The 18,574-nt window shown below is 38.3% G+C and overlaps 1 protein-coding gene across 1 annotated transcript in view; it reads left to right on the top strand.

Moving 5' to 3' along the window:
- The window catches only part of Asah2 (N-acylsphingosine amidohydrolase 2), a 74,338-nt gene that overhangs the window by 42,090 nt on the left and 13,674 nt on the right, over positions 1-18,574 (top strand). Inside the window, exons 11-18 of the mRNA XM_042689434.1 lie at positions 3,603-3,707; positions 3,833-3,914; positions 6,754-6,869; positions 7,684-7,778; positions 10,163-10,202; positions 10,573-10,668; positions 13,928-14,023; positions 15,270-15,416. Coding sequence (XP_042545368.1) covers positions 3,603-3,707; positions 3,833-3,914; positions 6,754-6,869; positions 7,684-7,778; positions 10,163-10,202; positions 10,573-10,668; positions 13,928-14,023; positions 15,270-15,416 — 777 coding nt within the window. The remainder of the gene's footprint in view (positions 1-3,602; positions 3,708-3,832; positions 3,915-6,753; positions 6,870-7,683; positions 7,779-10,162; positions 10,203-10,572; positions 10,669-13,927; positions 14,024-15,269; positions 15,417-18,574) is intronic.

Below are 18,574 nucleotides of genomic sequence, written 5' to 3' on the forward strand. Positions count from 1 at the left end.
CATATCCAACAATGTCAAGTGAGTATCAATGTTGCTGTGGTTCAACCTTTGTTCTGCTGTTTCTGTCATTCTCTTTCCCTTTCACATATTGTATTGTGTATTATGCAAAACACGAGGTACAAAAAACTAAGAGAAATGACGAAAGAGAAAACAACAATAGAGAAAGAAGAATGAATCATATACAGGGTCTAATGAGAACCTCTTGTTTCCATAAGTTGGAGTTCATGTTAATATGCTTCATTATATATAGTCTTTTGCATTAATCACTTGGATTATTGAGATCTCCTGTTAAGAATATCATATACATATTCTAGTTCTTACAAATGAGGGAGATCATGGGGGCTGCTTTTCTTGGTTCTGGCTTACTTCGCTTAATATAATTTTTTTCCAAGTCTTTCCATTTTTATGAATGGAACAATGTTATTCTTTCTGATGGAAGCATAGAATTCCATTGTGTATATGTGTCACATTTTCTTGATCCATTCATCTACTGAGGGGCATTTGGATTGGTTGCATATCTTGGCTATGGTTTCTTTGGCGGTCGTGTGGCTTGAACTCTGGGCCTGGGTGCTGTCACTCAGTTCTTCAGCTCAAGGGTAGCGCTTTACTACTTGAGCCACAGCACCACTTCCTGTTTTCAAGTAGTTTATTGGAGTTTCACAGACTTTCCTGCCCAGGCTGGCTTTGAACTGTGGTCCTCAGATCTTAGCCTCCTAAGTAGCTAGGATTACAGGTGTGAACCACCCGAGCCTGGTGGCTATGGTAAATAATGCTTCGATGAATGTTGTTGTACTTTTCTTTTAAAGAGACTTCTGATTAAAAGAGACTGGATTATAATGATATTGCTATGAATTCACTATTACCATTATCTTTCTGTGTCTCCTAAAATTTTTAAAAATGAGTTTTTATTGTGAAAATGCTGTACAGAGGGGTTACAATCACATGAGCAAAGTAATGAGTACATTTCTTATCAAGCATTGTTGCCTCCTCCTTTGTTTTTTCACTACCATCCCTTCCCTCCCACCTCCACATTCCCCTCTCCCCCACCTAAATTGTAAAGTTCATTTTTCGACATAGCGTCTTGTACATTTCATTGTTGCAATGGGCCATCCTGTATCCCTGTTTAAACAATTTGTTTTTTTCCCTTCCGCTCCCCAAATTATACCAACATCAAATACAGTGAAAACAGGGGTGATACTGTGGGGGAGGGACATACAAAGCAGCAAAAAAAAAATCACGTGGTACCTTATAAATACATTAGAAACAATAGCAAGAAAGAAAAAACGACTTGTGTCCTTATCTTGGGGTTCATTTCACTTACTATCATCTTATCTGACCTTTTTCTGCTTGTTTCAGATATATACTAGTTATTGCAAATAAGGAACCATGGGACCTATGTTTCTTTGTGCCTGGCTTACTTCACTTAATATAAATTTTTCCAAGTCTTTCCATTTCCTAACAAATGGGGCAATGTCAATCTTCACTAGCCATACAACAGACAAGGGTCTCATAACTAAAATATACCTGGAACTTAAAAATTTTAATCCCCCAACAACAAATCCTCAAAGAAACAACTGCCCAATAAATAAGTGGGCTAAAGACTTACAGAGAAACTTCTCTGAAGAGGAAATAAGAATGGCCAATAGACACATGAAGAAATGAGCAACCTCCCTAGCCATAAAAATCAAAACAACATTTAGATACCACCTCACCACTATTAGAATGTCTATAATCAAAAAATCTAATAACTACAGATGCTGGAGGGGATGTGGACAGAAGGGAACCCTACTGCATTGTTGGTAGGTATAAACTTGTCCAACCACTTTGGAAACTAGTATAGAGGTTCCTCAAAAGACTCCACATAGAGCTCCCCTATGACCCAACAATCCCACTTTGGGGCATTTACCCGAATGATCTCCTAAAATTTATCTTTCATGTTACCCTCATGTTTTCTCCCAGCTTCCATGAAGACAAATTTTTTTTAAATTTTGTTTTTGTTTGGACTGATTTCTGAGGGAAAATAGAAAGAGTCTGAATGACATGTGCTTCATAGTGAAATCCCTCTATCTTAATAGCTTATTCATGCCTTTGTCGTGTGTGTGTGTGTGTGTGTGTGTGTGTGTGTGTGTGTGTGTGTGTTTAAGTAAATAATTTATTCCCAGAGTTCTAAATATCCCAGGAGCAATAAAGGCAGAGCTGAAGTGCTTTAAAAACATGAGACATGAGAGTGCTTGTAGCAGACAGCAGCTAAAGTTTCTTTTTAATTAGGGTGGTATTATCAGTGGATTGTTCTAAATTAACAAATTCTATTTAGGTTGTGGGCTTGTGACACACTTTGATGTCAGAAATTTTGTTACCTTCCTAGGTCTGGGAGCCAGGAAGTTCTGTTCCAAGTTCTGCATTCTCTTCTCAGCAAAGCAAGCTTGCTCTTAATTAGGAGAGAAATGCTATAGCCAGGGTTCTGGCCACTTACCCTTAGAGCTCTTATGTGGCCATTGGAAGAGGACATGCACTAGGTGTCAGCTCATGGAACTTGCACTGATAGTTCACTTACATGTCTGAAACCCATGAACCAACAGAAACCTACCCAAATATATTGACTATTATTTTCCACAAGATTGAAAATGCATCAGCTGGCTATATTAAACTCTCTCTCTCTCTCTCTCTCTCTCACACACACACACACACACACACACACTCACACCAAAAGAGTTGATACACAATTGGGGTCTGATTTCTTTTTTAAAAAAAACTTATTTTTACTTTTATTGGTCGTGGGGCTTGAATTCTGGGCCTGGGCGCTGTCCCTCAGCTCTTCAGCTCAAGGCTAGCGTTTTACCTCTTGAGCCACAGCACCACTTCTGGCTTTTTCTGCTTATGTGGTGTTGAGGAATTGAACCCAGGGCCTCATGCGTGCAAGGCAAGCACTCTACCACTGAGCCACCTTTCCAGCCCTCTGATTTCTTTTAAGTAACTTGGCCCCTGGCCTGTCAAACTCAAGGATCTTGAGAAAACAAACTTCAAAAAGAATACTGCCTAAGAAAATATGCTCTCATTGGCTCAAATGAGAAGAACTTTGGCCCTCTTCTCATCTTAAATTTTCTTGGTTAGCTCTGTATGGTGGGCCATCCCTGTAATCTCTGCTATTTGGGAGGTAGAGCTGGATGGATCATCATCCCCAGCTGGCCGGAGCAAAAGTGGGACTCCACTTGAAAAACAAACTAAAATTTAAGAAAAACAAGAAACAACAACAACAACAAAATAAGATATGGCTCAAGTAGTATAGTATCAGCCTATCAAGTGCATAATTTCCTTAGCTGCCTTTCAAGTGGTATTGGTGCTATTTGTGTCACAATCTGTACAATTAGAATTTCGTATTTGTGGGGCATAAACAGATCAGCAGTTTCCCAGCCTTCGAGCTTCTGGGACACACCTGGGCTGAGTGGAGGTAGCCATGTGGACAGCAGCTGTTTCAAAGCAGTCAGTGGAGCACCTCCTAGTGGAGGAATGCTCTCCAGACTGGTGCTTCCTGGGACCACAGGTGGAACTCACTCCACCTCAGCTCATTCCTCTGGGACAGTAATTCTGCCTGGCTCTTCTAGGAACTCTATGTCTCTGCTTCCAAAGAGGTGACGGGACGCGTGGCTACGGCTCACCAGTGGGTGAACATGACCGACCTGAGCATCCAGCTCAATTCCACACACACAGTAAGCGTGGCGGAGTCGCGTGGGTCATGCCAAAAGGACAGAGCTGGGGTGATCGCTTTATTGTTTTTGCTTGACTTCACTTTCTTCTTTGGCTCTTGTTCTGCTTTTAAAAATCTTTCCTTTAGGTGAAGCTATGTAAACCAGCCTTGGGCTACAGTTTTGCAGCCGGCACCATCGATGGAGTTTCAGGCCTCAATATTACACAGGGTGAGTTTCAAGCCCAGGGGATCCCAACTTCCCACGTTTCAGCTTCATGTTCTCTTCGCTCATAAGGTTTAACTTCAGCCAGTGCATTCATTATTTTCAGTTTTTCAAGGTTTGTACGTATCAGCTTATATCTTCCAGGAGTAGGGGTCTTTTTAACTTAGCTTTCTGCTCATTCAGATTTAATTAGAGACAAAGTCTCCTTGCATTCCATTCTGTTGATGACTTCAATGAATTTACTTAATTATTTTATAGTTATTCCTCAGTGTGTGTGTGTGTGTGTGTGTGTGTGTGTGTGTAAGTCCTGGAGTGTGATCTAAGGCCTGTGAACTGTTTCTGTGTGTGTGTGTGTGTGTGTGTGTGTGTATATATAAGTGCTGGAGTGTGATCTAAGGCCTGGGAACTGTTTCTGTGTGTGTGTGTGTGTGTGTGTGTGTGTGTGTGTGTGTGTGTGTGTAAGTCCTGGAGTGTGATCTAAGGCCTAGGAACTGTTTCTGAGGCTTTTTTTTTTGGTGGTGGTGTTCAAAGTTAGTGCTCTATCAGTTGAGTCACAGCTCCACTTCCAGCTTTTTTGGAGGTTAATTGGAGATAAGAATCTCATGAACGTTCTTACCCTGGCTGACCTAGAACCTAGAATCTCAGAGTTCTGAATAGGTAGGATTGCAGGCATGATCCACCAGCATCTGGCTTTTTATGATTATTTGAAATTGATAGATAATCATTATACAACTTTATGGAATGCAATGTGATATCTTAGGTCCTATTTTTTTCACACCTTGGTCAATGCTTGTTCTTATCTGACATATTGATGGCAGCCCTTCTATTAGGTGTGGAGCATATGGGTTTTAGAGTTTTCAGTCCTACCTAGCATCATATAGCAAAATACAGGTCCTGGACACAGCATGGTGCTCACTTTCCATTGCAACCCTCAGGTGATAGGACCTGGTCCTTACCAGGGAATCTTAGGCTTTTAGCCCCAGAGTCCTTTACTGCTTCAGCTACCTGTTGCTTGAGCTTCCTGTATCTCCCCCTCCACTTCTTGCTATTTATTCATTTCTTTAGTACAGGCACTGGGGCTTGAACTCTTGACTTCAGGTGCTCTACCACTTGAGCCATACTTCCAGCTCTACAACAACTTATTGTGGCCATCTTCCACTCAGATACTATGAAGGAGTATCTCAGGACTGCCTGAGCTGTATACACCATGAGACATAACATTGTCTTTAGTACAATCATTTTGTTGATTGTTAAATAAATTTGCTAGGGTTCTTTCTGTTTTTCTAACTATCCCACATAGGTTCAAAACCATCCTTAAAAACATGAGTAGTCACAGCCAAATATTAAATTCCTGGCCAAATGGATATGGTTGTATAGAGCCCTAAAGTCTTCAACACTAATTTAGAGATCAGTTGAAAGTTGGCTTGCCAAGTTTTCTTTATATCACTTTTATGAAACTAAAGTTTTGGTTTGTTCTTCAGGGGATGTTTAATATAATATTGTAGATTAGTATCTTCCTGATCAGATTCTGTTTTCTCCTCTTCTGTAGGAGGGGGATTAGGAGTGTGGGTGATTTGGGTTTCATAGTTGTCATGTTAGATCAATCTTCCACTTTTTTTTAGATAGAATCATCTTGCTGCTATGTAGACCAGGCATGTCTCAAATTGTGGTCCTCTTGTTTCTTCTACCTTCTGAGTACTGGAATTACAGGCATGCACCACCATGCCTACCTCTCCCTAATTCTTTCCCTCTTACTTATTTCTAATTTTATTCTACTGTGTTTGGAACACAAAATTGTATCATTTTATTTTTACCTTCTAAAATGAATTGAGTTTCATTTATACTCTGTCCTAGGTGATTTTCCATGTGCACTTGAAAATATATTTTGTTGTTGTAGGATAGAGTATTGGTTTTCTGTTAGAACTAATTGGTTTCTAGTAGCATTCAAGTTTTCTATGTCTCGGCTAAGCTGTCTAGTTGTTCTATTCATTATTAAATATTCCACAATTATTGATGAGTTTCCTATTTTTCCTTTCCTGTCAGTTTTATTTTATTTTTTTCCTTGGCTGTTAGGTCCCGAAGTGTTTAAAATTACTGTGTTTTCCTGATCATTAGAGGTTCTGAATTTTCATAGATTTTTATAGTTAAAATATTTTGTCTGACATTATACATTTGGGGCTTGCTTTTTGTTTTTACTCTATATTCATGTGGGTTTGGATGAATATTCAAGAGGGACTGTTTCAATGACACAAGCCAGACAACTGACATTACAAGCTATTCCTAATTGTAAAATAGGAAAAATGTAGCCTGGCACCAGTGGCTCACACCTGTAATCCTAGCTCCTCAGGAGGATGAGATCTGAGGATCACTGGTTGAACCAGCCCAAGCAGGAGAGGCCGTGAAACTCTTTATCTCCAATTAACCACGAATAAGCCAAAAGTGGAAATGTACCTCAAGTGGTAGAATGCTAGCCTTGAGCAAAAAAGCTCAGGAACACCATGCAGGCCTCAAGTTCAAGTCCTAGGACTGGCACAACAAAAAAAGTGATTTAGCTCTCAAATATGTTAATTAAACAAAAATGTTTTCATTTACAAAATAAACCAGGATAATAAATGTAAAATCTTGAGGATATTGAACAAAACATAGTCTCTTAATTCTCTTGTACACTAATTAAGTAATGATTTTTAATTTGGGACACACAGGAAATTCTTCCTCTTCTATTATTTAAATTGTTTGAATAATTGGACAACAACCTTAATAAAATCTCTGAAACCTATAGAAGGATTATTGTACAATATTTGTGTCAGTGGCCCTTCTTTTAGAGGCCTTGTAACATTGTTTATAGGGACAACCAAACCAGATCCCTTTTGGGACATCCTTCGGGACCAGCTCCTGGGCAGACCATCTGATGAAATAAAAGAATGTCATAAGCCAAAACCAATATTACTTCACACTGGAGAGGTAAGGCAGTTACTGGTTATCATATGAAATTAGTATATAGTTGTTTGTAAAGTTGAGAACTATCAGATAATGAGTGGGAGATGCTTACTGACAGAAGAGATTTTCTTTAGTGACTCTCTCATAAAAAATTTAATATTAAAATATGCCCTTAGAAATAAAATAAAATATTCTTTTAACACTTCCTCTAGAACATGCTTTTTGCCTTCTAAATATTGAAACATCATTTCAGTATTCATGAAAATGTAGATTGTTTGAATGAGCAAGATTAAAAAAATGTATTTTAAAAAATAGTCTACTAAAGTTCTTAAGGAAGCAGAGAGAGGAAAGGAAGAAATGGAAGGATAGGCTACACAAATTTGAATGTGGAAAATCATAGGTTTTCTTGGAGAAACCTTGGAAAATAAAGCAAGATGTGGGAACTGTAAACTTGAAGTGCAATTAGGGTCAAGTGCTAATAGGATAAACTATTTCAAATGGTATTCATCATGTGTAAGGACAGTTATACAATGTTTTAGGGGAACACTTGGTTATTTGTTACCTATTGTTTACTCCAGAATGGCAAATCTACCCAAAAATTAATTGATATGGTCAGGTACCTATAGCATTAACGTGTGAGATTCACATGTTATGATCAAGACATATTCACCCACATGACATTTAATATTATATGAAAAGTTGGAAGTAAATCCTATGGTAGGATAAAAAACATGAAAACGAGCTTCAGATAGATCTTCAAATAAAGAAATTTCGGTGATCATGTCTGTGTTCTACAGAAAGAATAATATACTTAACACATTTTTTTCCCTTTCATTAGCTATCCATACCTCATCCGTGGCATCCAGATATTGTTGATGTTCAGATAATTACTCTTGGGTCCTTGGCCATAGCTGCTGTTCCTGGAGAATTTACGTGAGTTCTTTTTGAAACTCAGTTTAAAAATGTATTTGTTGTGTGTTCTGGTTAAAAATAATTGTTATGAAGACAAGTGTATACCGATCTTTTCATCTCCTTTGACGACTGTGACAAATATTTCTACCTTCTTTTGGTGAGGCTTATGAAGAATAAATCTTTCTATGCCTATTACTACTGGGTAACCAGAAACAAATGTGAAAATTTATGAGCTTTTCATCTTAAAGCAAAATAATGCTATGAGTTATACCAGTATAGACACTTGAAATATTATGAAAATGAAGATATATAAGATGATTGTTTACATGTTAAAAATGTGGGAGAATGTTTAAGCCTTCTTATATCATCTTACCCACCTCAGGAAATTTCAGATTCGTACTTACCAGTTGCTCAGGCCCTATATCTTGAAATTACCCTTGAATTAATTTCTCTTCAGCAAATCCTGTGCATTCTATATTCTTCTCAGGGTTTCTTATCATCCACCTTCTAAGCCACTACTTCTCTCGCTCAAACTATTATTTTTTCTACTTTTTATTGTAAAAACACTGTACAGAGGGGTTACATGAGCAAGGTAATAAGTACATTTCCTATCGAGCATTGTTACCCCCTCCTTTGTTTTTCTCCTACCATCCCTTCCTTCCCCACCTCCCCAACTACCCCCCTGCACCCTCCGAAGTTGTAAAGCTTGTTTTCAAATAGTGTCTTGTACATCTCATTGTTACAATGGGTCAACCTGTATCCCTGTTTAAGCTTTTTGTTTTTTCCCTTCCCCTCCCCAAATTAGAAAAAATGTATATATAAGACACAGGACACCAGAATCAAATACAGTGAAAACAGGGGTTATACTGTGGGGGAGGAACATACCAAAGAAACAAAAAAAATCACATAGTACATTATAAATATGTTAAAAACAATAGCAAGAAAGAAAAAAACCATTTGTATCCCTATTTTGGAGTTCATTTTGCTTAACATCATCTTATATGGTCATCTGTACATAGCTTTTGACCTTTTCTGCTTGTCCTAAACTTATACTAGTTATTGCAAATAAGGGAAACCATGGGACCTATGTTTCTTTGGGCCTGGCTTACTTCACTTAATATAATTTTTCCAAGTCTTTACATTTGATCTGCTTGATTTCTCTTTTACTCCTGAATAGACTTTTTTTCAGTGTATCAGCTAGATTAATTATTCTAACATAATTTTCCTAAGTTAAATAATAATACTTTTCTGCTCAGTTCCCCAATCCCACCAAGTTTTCCATCTCATTTCAGGCACAGCCTTACATTCTCACAACTTCCTACAAGTTTCCCCATGTTCTGCTCCTCAGTAAGGTCCTTGGTGTGACTTTTTTCCATTTTCCACCTTGCTCACCCCTGCACCAGCCATCTTGTTAATTGTCAAGGTATTGGCTGTAAGGGAAATCCACATGCACTTCCTAAACTCACTAAGATTGCTCTTGACTCAGGGCCTTTTCACTCTGCCTGAAATGCAGTCTCTTTATGTATTTTAATTACTTGCTATGTCTTCTCTTCCTCTTTTTAAGCATTATCTTTAAATAGTTGTTCAAAAGTGTTTGGATTCAGCATGTCAGTTTGTGTGTGTGATGTGCCCCTTCTGTCATTCTTCCCCCCAAATCTATCCCACCCCTACCTATCCCTTCAAGTTTCCTAGTTCCATTTAAATATATATATATATATATATATATATATATCTGTATATATATACATATACATTGAATGTTATGACTTTATTCACCAATGTTCTCCTCTCCATTCTGTCATCCTATTTTTTGTTTACATCTCCAATATGGGTGGCATTTCTGCCTATACTACCTAAAATAGTCTTCACCCACATTAGCACCGCTACCACCATCACCACCACAATAACCAAGACCACTCCCTTATCCCTGTGCTCATGGCTATCTTACTTTTACATTTATTTGTTGACTGTCCACCTACTAATATGTAAGCTCTGTACTCTTGACTCATCATCAGTTATACAGAGTCTTTTCATGTAGCTTAAACCCAGCTGGTACACTTTTTCCTTGTCCCTCGGCTCTTACTAACATAGAATGCAGTTGATAGATTTTGTGGCGTCAGTGAATAGAAAATGAAGATGATCTTTGGTTAGTGATATCACCCACTTATTCTGTTTTTTTTTTTCCTTTGGCCAAACTGGCTGCTGTCAGCTTTTGATTTTCCTAGAAGATAGGACAATCACTAAAAAGAAGTTAAACTTTAGCTTTGGATCATTATTAAGTCTTCTATAATTTATTGTGGTGTGATGAGCCAGGGCAGTGGTTTGGCTTTTACTGAATGTCTTTTTGAATACACCATGTATCCTAACTGGCAAAACATTCATGGAATTCTTTTTACTTGACTCAGGACCATGTCTGGACGAAGATTTCGAGAGGCAGTTCAAGCAGTAAGTAAAATATGAAATAAAGTATCTACACACTTTTATTTGGTGAAGAGCAAAGAATTCCTGCTCCAATTAGCCATTTGTTTCAAGAATTTTCCAAGATGACTAGAAGATGTCTTTGTTGATAGGACCATTAAAATACCCATAGACCTACTAATTTGCTTAGCAGTAATGTAGAGTTATGTTTCTGACTTTTCATAAAATACTCTTCTATATTTCTATATTCCTATGTTGTGGATTTGACCACTGAGAATATTTCATTAAGAGAAATATACTAGCAATTCCCATAATTTACTTGTACCTTAAATATGACTGAGAAATAATAACTTTAAAATGAGTAACAATTTTACTAGGCTTTACTTTTTCCTCCTAGGAATTTTCATCTTACGGGATGAAGGGCATGACTGTTGTGATTGCAGGCCTGTGTAATGTGTACACACATTACATTGCCACGTACGAAGAATACCAGGTAAAGTAAAACAATTCTCACCTTTAAATGAATTTTACTATGGTTAAGACTGCTGTGTCAAATGAGATTTTCTTGGCTTCACAATCATATTTCTAAGAGCTGAGTTTGTTTTAGGTAGTGATATAAGAGAAAGATAAGCTAGAGGTAGTTGTTTGGAGTTTTAGGTTCATAAGTTCCAGTTCAGGCCAGAATTCTAGTCTCATTGACTTCCACCATCCCTAAAAACAATGATTTTTTTGTCATTGCCTTAAACCTCTACAGAAGTTGGGAAAACACTCAGGGACAGCCACCATTTATTGAATACATTATTTTTTGAGAGACTTTAAAATATAATCTCAAATGATCTCGTATAGAAGTTGAGAATACTCTCCATGGCAGCCATTATCTTTTGAGCACATGATTTATTGAAAGTACTTTAAAATATAATCTTAAATAATCTTTATAGTACATCTTGAAATAGGGTATAGTTTACACATGATATAGATCAAGAAACAGTGTTCTGAGAATTTAGGATATACTGAAGACTGGTATTGTTTCTTTGTTTCTAAGTAGTCTAGAAGTAGGTCAAATGCCTTTCAACAATAGTGGTTTAACACTGAAACTTCTCTAAAGTTCCACAATGAAAACATTCTAATACAATTGCTGGCATATCCTGCACACCCATTCAGCAGCATAAATCCTTGGCAAATTATACCAGCAGTGAAATCTCTGGTGTTGCCTGCTCTCTGTTTGCTTTACTGAGGGCCCACACTTAGGAAATCTTGTTTGTGTTAGTCAGCTATAAAAAAAATCACCTGATACTATCCACTGAGAAAGAAGAGAGGTTGTGCTGTCTCACATGCTTGGGAGACCCTTTGCTTTTAGATCTTGGTAAGGGTTCTGGACGGCAAATGAAGGTGTATGTGGTAGAGCAAAACGATTTGCCTAATATCCAGGAAATGAGAGGAAGAGACAGGGGCTTAAGTCTCAGCCTCTTCTTTTAGAGTATGCTGCCACTGTCCTAATGATTTCCTACTAGGGGAAGAGGGACTTAGTAAGTTTCTGTTACCTCCAAATAGCAATTTGCTGGAGACCATGATTTTACCACATAGAACCTGTGGAGGACATTCTAGATCTGAAATATGGCACTGTTGAATAAATGTTCCTGAGGTGAAATGGGATTGGAATAACAATATTCTCTTTCACTCTTCTGCGTTATTTAGCATGTCCTTCAATTATGAATTCCAGTAATAATGCAATAAGAATATTAGCAATATTTCTGACTTTGTTCCCAATAGGGGTCATAATATTTTAATATGACATATAGCTATTGTAGATACAGAAGTGTCTTTTATTCTTATTTTTATTAAAAATCACATTAGATCTATATCTACTCATATCCACTATTAGATCATGTTGCATGGAAGCATAGTGAAAAAGCATAGCATTCCTATCTCACAACATTGCTATAGTCTGATAAGACTATTTCAACCTGGCTTTCTTCATCAACCTCACATATTTTTTATTTTATGCACTTAGAACAATTATCCATGGCATGAAGAGCTCATTCAAGGTTGTGCTCCTAGAAGGACTGCTATAAACTCGCTAATTAATTAGGTCAACATATACATACTATGACAGATACTCTGCTAATTACTTCCTAGGACATAGCAATAAGAATAAGATACAAAATCTGTTCCTCTCCTCAAGACCCCTAGAAGCTAATGGTCTAGTGGAGAGAGGGGGGGGGGAATCTAACTCTTGTAGAAAGCATGGCTTAGGTGATTAAAAAAACAATGAGAAAGTTTTAGATTATACTGCGTATTTGAGGATGAGAACTGGTAGACATGAAGGAAAGAAGATGTGACACCTGTATGAGTTCTTTAAGACCAAGTGATGACTAGTTGAATAAAACCTAGGAAGGTGTTGTCTATACAGAGGAGCACATGCAAAGGCCTAGACAGGCAGACGCTGCCCACTGATAGGCTAGAGTTAGTGCAGTACCATGTAGTAAATGTGAGGGAGACATAAGGGCTGGAGTGGAAGGCAGGGGTTCATTGAAAGGAAGAGTGTTAAGTGCAGTGCAGCAGAGCTTTGGCTCAGAAAGGAAGGTACTAAAGAGTTGTAGTAGGATCCAAAGCAGGAGAATGCTTTGATCCCCTTTGTGATTTAGTAAGGTCTCTAGGATGGCAGTGTGGAAAATGAACTGGAAAGATGTGTATGGAGATAGAACTGATTGCAAAGTTTTAGGTAAGATGTGGGTAAAGAAAAGGTAAAGATAGCAGAGACAAAGGAAAATGACATACTTGAGTGATTTCTTTTGTGCTAGTTCTGGGGCTTGAACTTGGGATCTGGGCACTGTGACCCTGAGCTTGTTTTTTCTCAAGGCTAGTGCTCTACCACTCTGAGCCACAGTGCTATTCTCAGCTTTTTGGTAGTTAAATGGGACTTTCTTTTTGGAAAATCTTTGGAGAATAGTGGTCCAACTCCAACTTATATTTGTATTAATCCTACTCAGAAAAAAAATACTCATATGGAAAATAGTATCTCTTTACTTTGCACAATGATTGTGAAAATAAAGCAATAATACATATCACCAGACATAGATGGCTCACTTCTATAATCCTGCCAAAGGTGATTTTGAATGGTGATTCTTAGATCTCAGCCTCCTAAGTAGCTAGGATTACAGGTGTAAGCCACCAATGCCTGGCCCCACTTAAGAACTTTATGGAAGTGGAATGACATGATGGGTAGACCTAACAGGATATATGATGGGAAGAAAGAAGATGGTTCTCACATCAGAGAATGGAAGGATGGCATTCACTGGGATATACAAGTCTGCAGGTGTATCTGATGCTGAGTACTCTTTTAGATTGGACGTCTTTGAAGTTCCAATGGGAAAATTCAAAAGGCTAGGAATGCAGCTGAAGAATTAACTTGGCTATATTTCACACCTCTGTGTTGGATTAAGTCTTCTTACATAGGTTACCAACAGCACCCAATTTATTCCTCCTTTATTTTTCCATGTGCTCCGAGAAAAAGCATTTATATTGCAAGTAAGAGCTTTCAAATTAATGGAACAGCAATGTAAATGGCATAAGCAAAGGGAACATGCTGCCTTTCATTCCTAGCTGATGGGAGCCATTTGGTTTGGTTGGTAAATGGAATTTTCACTGTCACTTTTCACAAGTAGCACTGATGATTATGCAGAGGTGCTTAAACCCTGTATCTGGACTGAAATACACAGAACCAACTACATTTCACCTTGCTTCCTCTGCAGGCTCAGCGGTATGAGGCAGCATCTACAATTTATGGGCCTCAGACTTTGTCTGCTTATCTCCACCTCTTTAAAGCCCTGGCTAAGGCTATTGCTACGGTAATCAAATTGCATTTGTGTGAGGGGGTGGGGGTGGTGGTGTGGCTGTGTGTTTGTGTGTTTGCCTCAGTATGTGGAGGTAGAGAGGAAAGCAAGAGAAAAATCTTAGTTTCATGTGCTCAATTGCTTTGACAAGTTGTGTGTTAAGGAATTGTAGGGACCCCTGCAAATGTGTTATCAATGAAAGATATGTGAAACTATATTGGTAGTAAAATACTAATTCAGTTAACACCCATTAGTGGTCGAAACCATTTTTGTATGTATGTATATTCTTATTTTTATTATTGGTATCACAACTTGAACTAGGGGCCTCATGTTTGCTTGCTTTTCTTGCCTATGGCTGGCAGTCTACCATTTGTGCTATTTCTCCAGACTGGCTTTTTGCTGGCTTATTGGAGACTGTAAACTGTGATCCTCTAGATCTCAGTCTCCTGAGTAGCTAGGATTGTAGGAGTGAGCTATCTATCTGTGCCTGATGATATGTACTATTTCTTTATTCTCACAATCATTCTGTAAAGAGGTACTATTCCTCATGTTTTCCCAATGAGGGAAACATGTTAAAGATTAATCAGTGAGTAGGATTAATGTAAATGTAAGTCAGAGTTGGACAGCTATTCTCCAATCCTTTCCAGAAACACAGAGCATTAAGTATATATCAAGGGTTATTTAAAACTTGAGGTCCATATTTTAATGACACAAAGGTGGTAAAACTTATAGAAAACAGGGCAAACAGTCAGTCACTGGCATTTACATTTTAAATTAAAAGGTGTGTATTAAATTTTAGCACAAACAAGGACACAGAAGAAAATCTTGATTCTAAGATTTCCACAGTGTTGTGAAAGAATCTCAACACAGTAAAAATTCTCCAGTAATGAGAGTGTCTTGTATTAGATTCTTGTTCAAGATCACACAAATGAACGATGGAAGTACACCGGGTAGTGTTTCCATGTGGTCTGTCTGATTTCTAGCTTACACTGCCTAGGGAAATAAAACAGCACCTTTCCATCAAAACTTTCTTCTAGTAACAAAAAGTGAAATAATCAATACCTCCCAGCATATATTAGAAGGGCTCCCCTCAGATTTTGGTAAAACCTAATAGCTTTTATGGTGTGTGTGTGTGTGTGTGTGTATTTGTATGTACACTTTCTACTTTCTTTAGTTCAGGCATTTCTGATCGTTCAGGTCTGGGGACAGAGTCTTTGACTCTGTATTTGTTCATTCCTTAAACCAATGCTTTCTGTTTCAGGATACAGTAGCCAACATGAGCAGTGGTCCAGAGCCTCCATTTTTCAAGCATCTAATACCTCCATTAATTCCTAATACGGTGGACAGAACACCAATAGGCAGAAATTTTGGGGATGTCTTGCAGCCAGCAAAATCTACATACAAAGTGGTAAGACCCACAGAGTAATCTTTTTTTGCAGTTCCATTTCTTTTTTTTAAATTTAATTTTATTGTCAAGGTGATGTACAGAGGGGTGACAATTACATGCATAAGATAGTGAATACATTTCTTGTCAAACTTCTTACCCGCTCTCTCATTTTCTTCCCCCAACCCCTGTCCCCAAGTTGTACAGTTCATTCCAACATATTGTCTTGTGAGTATCGCTGTTGCATTGGTTCACCCTTTGTCATTTGTCTCAACATTTTGTTGTTCCCTTTCCCTTCCCTAATTCAGATAAAGGCATATAAAATACCCAGGGTACCAAAACCAAATACAGTGACAACATGGGATAAACCATAGGAAACAACACACAAAAGAAAAAAAATCAGAGTAATCTTAAAATATTTCAGGGACCTATTTTTGGAGGTGAAGGAAGGATGTTGATGATCTTCTGTTGATCCATAAACCAATCTTAACACTGATAATTTTGACAATTGTTCTTGAGCAAGGTCTACACAGAGGATGGAGAATGGAAAATTCTGGCTCTTTTCCTGGGGATAACCAAGTAAAGTGAAATTTGTGAATTAGAAATTATTCTTTTTCTTTTCTTTTTTTTGGGGCGAGGGGTCTAGTCATGGGGCCTGAACTCTGGGCCTGGGTGCTGTCCCTCAGCTCTTCAGCTCAAGGCTAGCACTCTACCACTTGAGCCACAGCGCCACTTCCAGCTTTTTTCTTTTTGCTTATGTGGTGCTGAAGAATCGAACCCAGGGCCTCATGCATGCAAGGCAAGCGCTCTACCACTGAGCCACCTTCCCAGCCCAAATTATTCTTTTTTTTAAGTGGGCATTTAAAGAATCATACACTAGAGCTAACAGAAGTTGCCTTTTAAATCAGGGATAGGAAACCACAGAAATAATGGAGGATCAAGTAAAGGTAGAACACCTGTTTAGCAAACACGAAGTTTTGAGTTCAATGAATTAAAAAAAAAAAAAAAACCTGAAGCAGGATTGGTACCACTACATTTTAAGTTGACCTGTTCCTGCAACCTTGCTAAATTATTTATTTGTTCCAACAGTATTATGATATGAATGTCTACATATAGTTATATGTCTTATAAATTAAAATACTTTACATATTCCTTTTTAGATTTCTTTTCTGGATGCCTTTAGTTTTATTTTTTCCTTATTATATAGTCTAGGCTCCAATATGGTGTATAACAATTCAGAAGTATAACAATAGAGAATCTTGTTTCTTATCTTTAAGGAAAATATTTTGGGTTTTCCTATATTTTTATTAGTGTATATGAATTGTAAGAAAGGTTTCATTGGGCTACTTTGATATATTCATGTAACAGACTGTGATCAATTTCACTGCCTGTTTAACCTCATGAGTTTATTTGTTGTTGTTGTTTTTTTTTTGTGTGTGTGTGTCGGTCATGAGGCTTGAACTCTGAGCCTGAGTGCTGTCCCTCAGCTCTTCAGCTCAAGGCTAGCACTCTATCACTTGATCCACAGTGCCACTTCCGATTTTCTGGTAGTTTATTGGAGATAAGAGTTTCATGGACTTTCCTGCTCAGACTGGCTTTGAACCACCATCCTCAGATCTCAGCCTCCTGAGTAGCTAGGATTATAGGCATGAGCCACCAGCTCCTGGCTTGGGATTTTTGTAGATAAATTTAATGAAGCTAGAACAGTTACTTCTTTTTTATGCCTAGTTTAAGGAGAATTTTTACTGGGCATGGGTGTTGGACATTTGCAAATGGTTTCTCTGTGCTACTAAGGTGATTATGTGGTTTTAAAAAATTCTATTGCCAGGCAACTTGGCTCACACTTGTAAGTCTAGCTACTCAGAAGGCTGAGATCTGGAGGTTTGTGGTTCAATGCTAGCAAAAAGATTCTGTCTCTAAAGTAACCCACACAAAGCAGGGTTATATGTATGGCTTAAGTAATAGAGTATCAGCTAAGCAAGCACAAGACTCTGAATTGAAAACTCTAGAACCATACGAGTGTGTGTGTGTGTGTGTGTGTGTGTGTGTGTGTGTGTGCACGCGCACATACGCACAGTGGCACAAACTCACAAATTTGTTAACATGGGATGCTGCATTAATTGATTTTCAAATATCAAATGATCATTTAGTCATGGTTTATAGTGCTTTTTTATGTTGCTAAATTTGATTTGCTAATGTATTGCCAAGTAATTTTACACATATGTTATGAGAAATGTTTGTGGCTTTCTATTCATGTGTTTTCTTTACCTGCACAGGTTGCACAGTAGGAGTCAGAAAGTGTTTCCTCTGACACTTTCTTTTTCTTTTTGTTGTTGTTGTTTTGCCTGGGGCTTGAACTCTGGGTCTGGGTGCTATCCTGGAGCTCTTTTGCTCAAGGCTAGCATTTGACCACTTGAGCCACAGCTGTATTTTTGGCTTTTTCTGTGATTAATTAGAGATAAGAGTCTCAGGAACTTTCCTGCTCTGGCTAGATTTTAACCTTTGTCCTCAGATCTCAGTCTCCTGATTAAGATTATGGGTGTAATTGCTTACATTTTCTGAAAAATCAAGGATTTACATTATGTCTTCTTCAGCTATTTCATGAACTTTGTCTGCAAAAACACATGGATCTAGCGGGGGCTGGTGGCTCACACCTGTAATCCTAGCTACTCAAGAGGCTGAGACCTGAGGATGTGGTTGAAAGCCAGCTTGGGCAAGAAAGTCTGTGAAACTCTTATCTCCAATAAACCACCAGAAAACCAGAAATGGCGCTATAGCCCAAGTTGTAGAGTGCTTGCTTGCCTTGAGCTGAAGAGCTGAGGGACAGTGCTCAGGCCCAGAGTTCAAGAGTTCAAGACCCCCCCCCCCCCCCCCCCCCCCCCGCACTGACAAAAAAAACATGGATCTAGTTTTTTGTGGTTTTTTTTTTTTTGTCAGTTATGGAGCTTGAACTCTGGGCTTGGGTGCTGTCCCTCAGCTGTTCAGCTCAAGGCAAGCACTCTACAACTTGAGCCACAGTGCCACTTCTGGTTTTCTGGTGGTTTATTGGAGATAAGAGTCTCACGAACTTTCCTGCCTGGGCTGGCTTTGAACTGCGTTCCTCAGATCTCGGATTCCTGAGTTGCTAGGATTTCAGGGGTGAGCCACCGTGCCCGACTCTCAGCAAATTTTTAATTAATAAT

The sequence above is a fragment of the Dipodomys spectabilis genome, unplaced genomic scaffold (assembly GCF_019054845.1).
Source record: "Dipodomys spectabilis isolate Male_0828 unplaced genomic scaffold, ASM1905484v1 ptg000125l, whole genome shotgun sequence".
Taxonomy (NCBI): Eukaryota; Metazoa; Chordata; class Mammalia; order Rodentia; family Heteromyidae; genus Dipodomys; species Dipodomys spectabilis.